The sequence below is a fragment of the Papaver somniferum genome, chromosome 4 (genome assembly GCF_003573695.1).
Source record: "Papaver somniferum cultivar HN1 chromosome 4, ASM357369v1, whole genome shotgun sequence".
Taxonomy (NCBI): domain Eukaryota; kingdom Viridiplantae; phylum Streptophyta; class Magnoliopsida; order Ranunculales; family Papaveraceae; genus Papaver; species Papaver somniferum.
Window position 1 is genome coordinate 86,855,826 of NC_039361.1, and position 10,432 is coordinate 86,866,257.

Consider the following 10,432-nt stretch of genomic DNA (forward strand, 5'->3'; position numbering starts at 1 on the left):
GTCTTTTTCTTTTACTAGGAAAACAAGAAAAGAACAAAAAGTGTAGTATATATTAGGTGGGTACCATATTAGGCTTAATGAGAGATTAAAATGGACTTGCATGGCCTTAAGATTGTATATTTTGAAAAATAAATAAATCGGGACACTGAACGCGACTCTTGTGAGTGAAAATGCGTGGGTACCAAATACACCACCAATTTTTTCCTAGGCAACCTGTATGGATTAAACTCAAATACAATTCTGAGAGTAACAACTTAATGAATCTCAATCAGAAATTATATGAAGAGCTTATATCTCTTTCTCTCACAATAAGAATGTAAACAGAGACAAGTCCGTGAACCTGATTGTTCCATGACAGTATTTCGACGATTCCAAAGGTCAATATCCAAGATCAATCAAGTCGTATCCAAAAATTGCGATGGACTTATCTACTTGAGTTGATTTTACATACAACCTGTGATATTTCAATTATAAAGACAACCAATATAATACATAAAAGAAATAACGCAGATACCAGAAATTTTGTTAACGAGGAAACCACAAATGCAGAAAAACCCAGGGACATAGTCCAGATTTAAACACCAAACTATATTAAGCCGCTACATAATCTACCTTACTATCAGAACTTTAGACTGGAATATAGTTGAGACCGAATCTACCGTCTCAACGATTCAGTTACAGTCGCGCTCCTTACGCCTCTTGAATCCCAGCATAACTGCAATTGATTCCCATAGCTGACGTCCTTTATAACATAAGAGTTGCTTCAACTCAATTGAAGACTTTAAACCAATCTGCCTCACACAGATAATCCTGTATATGATTTTCATTCTGATCAAAGATCAAGGTGAGGTAGGAAATCGATTGAAATAGACAAAGTCTAGCAAACCTTAAAATCCGGTCTTCTAACTCCCGAAGAGCATCCTAGATTATTATTCGCCTCACAAGTAGATACTTGTGGAATCACAAAGTCTGAGACGAAGAAACTTTGTGATTTTTATCTATCTTGTTTGTTGGAGATAAAGGATCAACAATCAAAACAAGATCAGGATACACGAACTATCAAGATAAATATAGTTGGACCTGGCTTCACGAGTCCCTAGGTGAAGGCTTTCAGTCGCTAAACCTAAAAAGGTTTAAAGGAAAGGACGACTTTAGTTTACAACTAGGACACACAAGAATAATGTCAGGGATTCAAAGATCCTAGTTGCTTGAGGTTCTCCTTATCTAGACTTTCAAGATCAAGGTTGCTTTAGATTTAAGCTAAGGTAGATTTTGAATCATGCAATCAATAATCATCATTAGATGAAAACCTTCAATTGAGATTAACATAACATAATATACACTATGGTTAAGATCATCACCGAACCGTGTACAATGACTTGTTCATGAAAGGTTAGCCCAAACTAGCCAGTCGAACGATAAGCTTAACCATTTTCATATAACACTTTAAGACTTTAAGCTTGAGTCACAAATGTGATCAAACATGTCTGAATAATGTTTTTAGAGAGTTGTTCAAATGAATATTATCTCATAGAAATAATTCGGATGCATCTGAAAATATTCGACAGGATAAGCACGTGTACCTGGTACGTGTACCGTACCTGTTCGTCAGTATTTTCGTCATGGTACGTGTACCGGGTATGTATACCCTTAAGACAAAAAAGTGTTCAGCAATCCACAGATCTTTTATGGTTTGCATAATGGGTATGCACACCTTTTCGGTTTGGAAACCAACAGATCTTTTCTGGTTCGCATACTAGGTATATGTACCTTCATGTTTCACGAGTCAACAGACTTTTATGGTATGGATACCAGGTGTGCTTACCAAAAAGTCGTTGTCGAACTATAGCTACGCCGGTACGTGTACAGGGTATATGTACCGCGGCTCTGGACTTATAACAGTCCTCCTAGTATGTGAACTGGTATGCATATTGTCCTGTATCCAGATTTACAGTAGTTCTATGTCTCTCTAATAATCAATTTGAGACATTCCCAAATAATATCAATGACACATATCATTGTTCTAGACTATTTTCAAATGATTAAATCTTGAATCATAATTAGGTCATAAACTATAAATTGTTCTTAAACAAATTCATTAAGAATGAACAAATGTTCTTAAGCTTAGTATATTTCGAGAACAACTATCAAGATAAACTTGACTCGAAATTTTTGTTATGCATGTACCGTCTAATTTAGTCATGCACCAATGTATCATAGATAGAAAGGTGAATACTTGAGAATTGGTGGTTCAGTTTTCACTTACCTTTTGTTGATGAAGTTCTCCAAAAGTTTCGGTTGATTTTCTCCATCAAACAGCAGAAGAAAGTTATGTCTGGTACTCAACCACACACTTCTATCCTAATCCGAGACTTGACTAAATGTAGACTAAAAATCAAGATACAGTTTTGATCAATTAAATTTGACAACAAGCTTGAGATAGCAACACTTATGAGTTCGACCGAGCATACACTAACAGTGAGTACCTGACTCCACGAGTTATCTGATCTAGCAAGTTGAGCCAAATCAAAACACAAAGAATAAAATAGGCAGGAAATTAGGAAAAAGTTTAAATAAAATAGTTGGGCCGACCGATCAGAGGGCCCAAAGGGATGGAGTCCCTTTTATGGCTACTATTTGTAAAATGAAGCGTAACGCAAATGTGCAATTTGATAAAAAGATTGGAAATGGTTTGGTGTGATCAAAATTTTGATTACTTTTTTACCAAACAAAATTGTCCCTCCCGTTTAGTCCAATTACTATAACTCTTTATGTATCATATTTTTTCAGAGGTATAGTTGTCAAGCAAACTAGAATATAACATATCTAAAATCCGTGCCTTGAAAAATTTGCAAGTTTTATCTCGTTGGAAAGATTTTAAAGAGATCTACACAATGATTATAAACATAATATTAAACTTAGAGTCTTTACCAAAATTTCGGAAGTGTTTATTCTTTTAGGCACAATTTTTTAAAATTGATTACATATCCATTATACAAACCACCACAGAGGATGCATAATGCATTATGTAGCCTTATTTTTGTTTATGCACCAACTAATTTTTCTTTGCAACTAATAAAAAGATGTACTCCCTCCGGTTCAGGAAAAGTGATACTTTCGCTTTTTCAATTTGGCATATTTATCTTCTGTTCGGTCGGCCCTCCCTACAGTGGTAGCGGTGTTCTGGTATATGTTTTTATTGACGGAACAGTGAAACATTAAAATGATTTATGCACTATTTGGGCGACCGACCGGAGGGCCCGAATGGAGTGTCCCTTCTGTGGCCACTTTTTCGTAAAATGTAGACTAATGCAAATGTGCAGTTTGACAAAAAGTTTGGAAATGGTTATTTGTGTGGTGTAATCAAAATTTTGGTTACTTTTACCCTGGATAAAATTGTCCCTCCCTTTTAGTCTAATTACAATAACTCTTTATGTATCTATTATTTCAGGAGTATAATTGGCAAGCAAAATAGAATATAACATATATAAAAATTCATGTGTTAGAATTTTACAGTTTTTATCTTGTTGGAAACACTTTAAGGAGATCTACACAATGAGTACAAACAACAATATCAAATTTAAAGTTTTTTCCAAAAATTCGTAGATGTTTATCCTTTTAGGCATAATCTACAAAAATTAAATACATAATCCAAAACAATCACAAAGGATGCATAACACATTTATGCCTCAAAAATAACATTCCAACAAAAAAGGGATGTATAACGCGTTATGCAATCAGAGGCGTTCATGTTTTTTTTCGGTCAGCTCTCCCCACCGTGATAGCGGCATTATCTTTCCTACTATTATCATTTTCTATGACTAGTTTATTATTGTTTATGTTTACTACTCCCTATGATAATGATTGGGTGTTATATTACGTATGGATACACAGAATAACGTAATCCCAAGTATCATGCTTGACAGTAGAAACCGTGCGGCTTTGGTTATCTCGGAAAAGACAGCATAAACAGATGCGGCTTTTCCCATATTTGCCAAAAATAAAAATAAAGCTTTTCCCACACCTCCATAACTCCATACCATATTTTCGAGTCTTTGACCCATTTCGATTTTAGAAAAGTCAATAATTCAGTTCGATGATTAAATTACTTGGTAAAAAACATCAAAAAATATTAAATTACTTGGTATAAGACAATGTAGAAGAAGTAAGAACAAACAAATATTTTTAGTGATTTCCTAATTAGTGCTACGATTATTTTAGTGATTTCCTAATTAGTACTACGATTATTAGTAATCTCTCGATGACTACAAAAACCACTGTACTTTTTTTTTTTTTTGGGTTTGGCAGAAAACAACTAAAAACAAATGATGTGGGGAACAGAAGTTGTCTCAGAAGATCATGATGATGGTTTAGTGATTATAAAAGACTAATTCATGGGGTTTGGATTATCTAATATGTAGTACAGCAACAACTTTGAACAGTTTTTACGAACATATCCGGATTATCTGGTAAGATGAATTAAATTCGACCTTTGGGAATTTGGGAAGCAAAAAATAAAGAAGGTAGAAGCTTCACCTAATACCAACTAGTAGAGTGCAGTGCGCTGCACGTGTTTTATTTGAGTTGTACTACATGTCACACATAAGTTCAGTAAATTCAATATATTCAAAATAGTAGATTTGTTCAATATATTCAAAATAGTAAATTCAATATATTCAATATAAGTTCACACATAAGTTCAGTAAACCAACTAGTAGATTTGTTGGTTTACAAATTTATAGTCAAGCACGGGATCATATTTCCATACAAAGAATGAAAAAGAGAGAAAAAAGAAAATTTCCACCGCAAGAGATGATGTGCAAAAAATTACACAAAAACAGCTGAATCAAATTCAAGGGGATATGGCCATACAATAAGACTTTCCGCTAGCTTTCGTGCACCAAACAGTAGCAGATGCGGTTGAGCATTAGGTTCCATTAAAGAGGTACCATACTGAACTTCCTAGAAAAACAACGATCGTTAGTTACAAATCTGCAGAAAGTTTTTTTTCGAAGAAATGGTCAATAACTATTCATTTCATATGACGGACTAAAGGCCTGGCTAATTAAACCGCCTCCGCGACAACCATCTAGTAATGCGACGTAAACTGAATGAGCGCCACCAAACCAAGAAGTAGGAGTATTGTTTCAAGTAAAAGTATCCCTCCTGCCTGCAGAAGAAATTTTTTGTACCATTATTAAGGTTCATAGTCTCGTAAAACAAACAGCAAGAAATGAAGATTTCCAAAAGGAAAAGTGACGAAATCACAATCTCAGTAAACGCCATTGTATCTAGTCCAGGCATTTGGTTGATACTCAATTTGTGTGTATAAATGAAGATCGAATTCACAGAAATGATAGAAATTACAGTACCAATAGTAAAAGATTGTGTTTCAGAACAATAAGGTTGAAGAAACATCTGTGTATATACTATAAGAAATGATAACCATCATAAAAATCGGCACAATGCGCACAATTCCCTCCGAATGCAATCATTAATGCACCAAAAGTCTTTTTTGTTGAAGATAAGTATGTGACATTTGAAGTATCTTTACGGAAGGTCCAACAACAAATTGCTCCATACAACTCAAACGTATTGGCAGTCCTACTGTCCTAAGCCCTGCAATATATGAGATGCCATCATTCCATCAAAACCAAGCTGTCACATTCAGAAGCTAAAAGTTTCTAGGAAAAAAAACAAAATATCGGGAAGAATCATCAAGCAAGGTAACTTACTTAGCCGTTGAGATGGGTTTCCTTCCGTTGTTGGCAAGAAAAGAAAAATTCATTCTATAAAGAAAAAATTACAGGAATAATGACATTACAAAGATTAAAAAAATATGATCGTACTTTTAGAGCAATCTGAAAAATTGGGTCTTTTCAAATTGAGAGTTTCAGAAACACATAATTAGTCAAAAGAATCCATATCTTAATTAAACACTAAGTATCGATTTTGACCGCAGGTAAAGTCCTAATGTAGCTTCTTGTAAGATTACAACAGCACAAAAAAGAACAAACAGTAAATGCACAATGCTTCGTTACTTTTATTTTGAGTTTATTTTCGGAAAAAATATACAAATAAACTTCAAGCATATGAAGATACTTAGTGCATTAGTCTACATCCTAGTTAGTAAGTTCGCGAATGATTCGCGAATCATTCGCGAATTTTTCCGTATCACGAATTTTACCGTCTTATTCGCGTACGTTTGCAACTCCGAACCCAAGCCGCGTATTATGTGGCATTCCCGGATTATTCGCGAATCGTTCACGAATTCTACGTATCCCGAATGATACGTCCGCTTAATTCGCCATAAATTCTTTAGCTTTTACTTTTCAAAGACTCCACTTTTTGGGCTTTACTGCCTCCCGAACATACACGACCGAATATTAGACGTGTTGTAATTTTTATGAAACAAAAACGACTGAAGAGATTTGAAGGTGAAGGTGAGAGAGATCTCAAACTCACTAACCAAGCATCTAAACCACCATACGACGTCCTCTTGGATAACTAATGTTGTATATATTATTAATATCATCATATTGAGTTTATTTTTTCCTTAAATAACTCACACATATGCATAAAAATTGGTCTATGACCTTATAAATAAAATTATTTGTTATATATAGATACCGAATTTTCAGAGCCGAACTCACATTTATAAATCGAATTATACACGTACGTATGCCGTTCCGAATTAATGACGAATCACGTCCCGTTGACCGAATTTTGGACCGAATCTGGATTTTACAAAACCGTATAATACTCGTACGTTTGTCGTTCCGTACGTTTGCCGAATCCCGAATTGCTAACTAGGGTCTACAAACTCTCTCGTTTCTAAAAATAGGTAGGTTTGACTTTCACGGAAATTAAGAATCCTAATTATTACAGCCGTTTTTTCCCATGTTTTCCTAAACTACCCTTCGTCGTTTAAATTCTCAAATTGCGATTCAAATTTTGTTGCAGCTTCAAATTACTCCCGGATCCATTTCAAATTTGAGAACAAAATTTTCAGATCACATAATTTCAAATTCTTTTATCCACCTGATTTGAAGAACACACAGTCTCATTATTTCAAATTCATTGAAAGTTTAGCTTGATTTGGGGAAATTTTAATCAGGGCAAGTTATTGAGTGAATCACTAAATTTTGATTTTCAATTCAAATCTTTAACCCAATTTCGTACCTGACTAAGGATTCATACTTAGTGTTCTGTAATCTTCATTACCCATCAAATATTTTGGAGATTTTACATTAATATTTTCGGATCTCAGAAGCATACTTCGATTTCGGTTGTCTTTGAAGATTGTGGAAGAAGCATTATCGATCAACAGAGAGAAGCATCAGATTCAAAATCAAAATCAGCTCCTGAATTAGTCTCGTTGTTCTATTGAAGAAGTTGTTACTGATTTTGATGGATTTGTTCTTCATCGATTATGGCTCAAGGTACCCATATTTCCCGTGTATTTCCTTTTTTTCTTACAATAAGATACGGTATTCTCCCTGTTTGACGTAATTACGCTGAGAATCAATTGTAAGAAGAAATGGATTTCGATTTGAATGAAATTCCTATAGAAGATTTTCCAAATATTCCAATGCCACCCGATTATGAGAGCGAGTATCGTTTAATTGACTTAAATGAATGCTGCCAAGAAGAGGATGTGAATGATCATGAAGAAGAAGAGGAAGAAGATGAAGAGGAGCTACATTCTCCAGCTAACAACATGGTACCACCACAAAACAGACGTTTTGGGAATAAGAAGAAAAATCTGACCTCCAATTTGAAGAGAGCAATTTTAGAGAATTTGATGCAAGCAAGCATAAATGGAAAATTAGGAAAAGGTCAGATCACTAACATTGCTAATCGTTTTTCTGTCAGTACAAGGTCAGTATCGCGATTATGGCATGATTCGAAGATCGCTAGTGCAAATGGAGTGATGCTTGATATATCCTCAAAGATGGTGAAAAGAGTTGGTAGAAAGAAGATTCAAATTGATTTGGAATTGATAAAACCTATACCTCTACGACGCCGAACAAGCATGAGGTCTCTTGCATATTCGTTAGACTTATCAACTTCTACTATATATAGGAGAATTAAGGATGGAAATATCAGGCCACATTCAAATGCCTTGAGGCCAGATCCAACGGATGATAATAAGAAAGAAAGGGTGGAATTTTGCTTAAAGATGATCGCCGAAGGTATGAATGATTCCCTATGCCATTATTTTGTTGATATGTATGATCGTATTCATATAGATGAGAAGTGGTTCTTCATTACTAAGACAGCCCAAAAATACTATCTTCATGCGGAAGAAGATGAACCATTACGTACATGTAAGAGTAAGCGTTACATTACTAAAATTATATTTTTAACAGCTGTGGCTCGTCCTCGGTTTGGTTTTGATGGAAAGATAGGGATTTGGCCTTTTCTAATTAGGGAGGCTGCAAAGAGGAGCAGAAAAAATCGTCCTGCCGGTACTATGGAAACCAAAGCTATGAAATCTGTTACAAAAGAAATTATTCGAAACTGTATGATAAATGAGTTGTTACCCGCTATTGTTGAGAAATGGCCTTTCACAAGATACAAGACAATGATTGTTCAGCAAGATAACGCGGGACCACATGTTCATGAAAATGACGATAAGTTTATGGAAGCTGTTAGAAGTCATGGGGTCGATATTCGCTTGTTATCTCTACCTCCAAACAGTCCATACTTGAATGTCCTAGACCTTGGATTTTTTAGAGTTATCGCCGCACTTCAACATAAAGATGCTCCAACTACAGTTGATGAATTCATCGCAAGTGTTACTAGAGATTTTGAACTGTTTTCTACTGAAAGTTCGAACAATGTGTTCTTAACTTTGCAGTCATGTATGAAAGAGATAATAAAAATCAAGATTCCACATATGAACAAATCAGGCTTAATCAGAACAAACCAGCTGCCGGTTGTGCTTCAATGTGACCCTCAAGTTGTGAATAAGGCAAGAGCATTTATTAGTGGAGCACAACAACAATCTGAGATTCTAATATGATGCCATCTGAGATTCCAATAATTGCTTCTGCAACAATTTCTGGGTTTGTATCGACTTCTTTAGCTTCTGCAATAATTTCTGGGGTTGTATCGACTTCTTTTGCCTCTGCAAATGATTGGTGATGGTTCTGGTGCCAATCTAGTCAGAATGGCAGCCACCCAAGTGATGCTCATGGGGCTGAAGTCTTGTCTTTTTTGTTTTTATTCGTTTTTTTCATATTTTGTTGTCAGTTTGCTTTGTTTTTCTGTTGGGGTGCCTAAACAAGGAGACACAGGTAAGTGTTTTTTGTTGTCTTTTGCATCCATTGTCCTGTACCAGGAGCGCCGTAGGAAAGTAGTTGGTGAGGAAATCACCAGTGATTGTTATTCTGATATAGTGTTGCTTGCTTAATGTAATCTGTTTTTACTTGTGGCAGCTCGAACTGGGTATGTGAAGATTTCCTAAGTATTATAGTTGGTTTTCTTGTTGTTGACTCGGAGGAACGATTCAGGTATAACTCTACAATTGTTGGTATGTCCCGGAGCTTAATCTAGTCAGTATTTTCTCCCTAGTTTAAGTTTTTATTCAAAGGCTGAGCATTAGAATGGTTCAATCTATTTAAACTTCATCTAACAGAATAATTTTTTCCTGTGTAATGTGGAATTTTTGTCAGTCTACTTTTGACCCTATCAAATCTAAACATGTATAATGGTGTAAAGAGAGATTTTTATGTTTGACAATGAAAGAGTTGGTATATGTGTGTTTCCTAAAGATGGAATCTGGGTTTGAAGTCAATGGTGAAGTTTTCATAATTGGGTATATGAAGTTGGTATATTGCAGGCAGGTGTTGTGCAGAACTTTATGACCAAATTCAATGTGCAAGTGGTCAACCAATCTCAAAGCAGTGAAAGATGTATGCTAGTATATTGCAGGCAGGGCATGAATGGATTCAATTACTCGCATAAATTAGAATTTTAAATGTCTGTTTTCAAGAAAGCAATCTCTGGAAGGGAATACAATTAACTTGTTGTAAACGATTGATTCCAATTAATGTAAATTTTCATCTTAAATTAGACCTGTAATACATTATTCCATTCTGCAGGTCCTTATTTCATCTTAAAATAGACCTGTAATACATTAATTTGATCATTGATATTGGTAAGTCTGTTGGTTGTGTTGGTTGATGCTTTTGCAAGACTTTTTCCACTTCATCTTTTACTGCCTGGCCATCTTCTTTGTTTCCACTTCCATTTTGCAGGTCCTTATCTCATCTGCTGGTGCCATTTGAGTGCAGTTTGGGTTTTGTGGCTTTTTAAGCATTTTTGTAATTTTCCCGGGGAAGCATTTGCCTCGACAACAAGCAGGAAGCTAAGCACATTGCCTGGTTAAATATCTCTGGACAGAAGCCTTGAATGACCCATAAAT

At 35.2% G+C, this 10,432-nt stretch overlaps 1 protein-coding gene across 2 annotated transcripts; it reads left to right on the forward strand.

The window, feature by feature from the left end:
- The first annotated feature begins 6,881 nt into the window (after positions 1–6,881).
- LOC113276079 lies at positions 6,882–10,160 on the forward strand. Of its 2 annotated transcripts, none has more exons than XR_003323932.1 (2): positions 6,882–9,302; positions 9,444–10,160. XR_003323932.1 is itself a non-coding variant. In XM_026525672.1 (2 exons), the coding sequence occupies exons 1-2, from the start codon at positions 7,541–7,543 to the stop codon at positions 9,026–9,028; spliced, it is 1,311 nt and encodes a 436-aa protein (XP_026381457.1). In that variant the 5' UTR covers positions 6,882–7,540; the 3' UTR covers positions 9,029–10,160. The 2 variants fall into 2 exon arrangements, 1 of the variants encoding a protein (XP_026381457.1); XM_026525672.1 differs by having other exon boundaries at positions 6,882–8,195; positions 8,373–10,160.
- The last annotated feature ends 272 nt before the right edge of the window (positions 10,161–10,432 follow it).

What these genes read in the sequence shown, in the direction of transcription:
- LOC113276079 (XM_026525672.1), top strand. Translation starts at nt 7,541, where the DNA reads ATGGATTTCGATTTGAATGAAATTCCTATAGAAGATTTTCCAAATATT. An exon ending in CTTAAAGATGATCGCCGAAG is followed by an intron (nt 8,196 to 8,372) that starts GTATGAATGATT and finishes TATTTTTAACAG; the next exon opens with CTGTGGCTCGTCCTCGGTTT.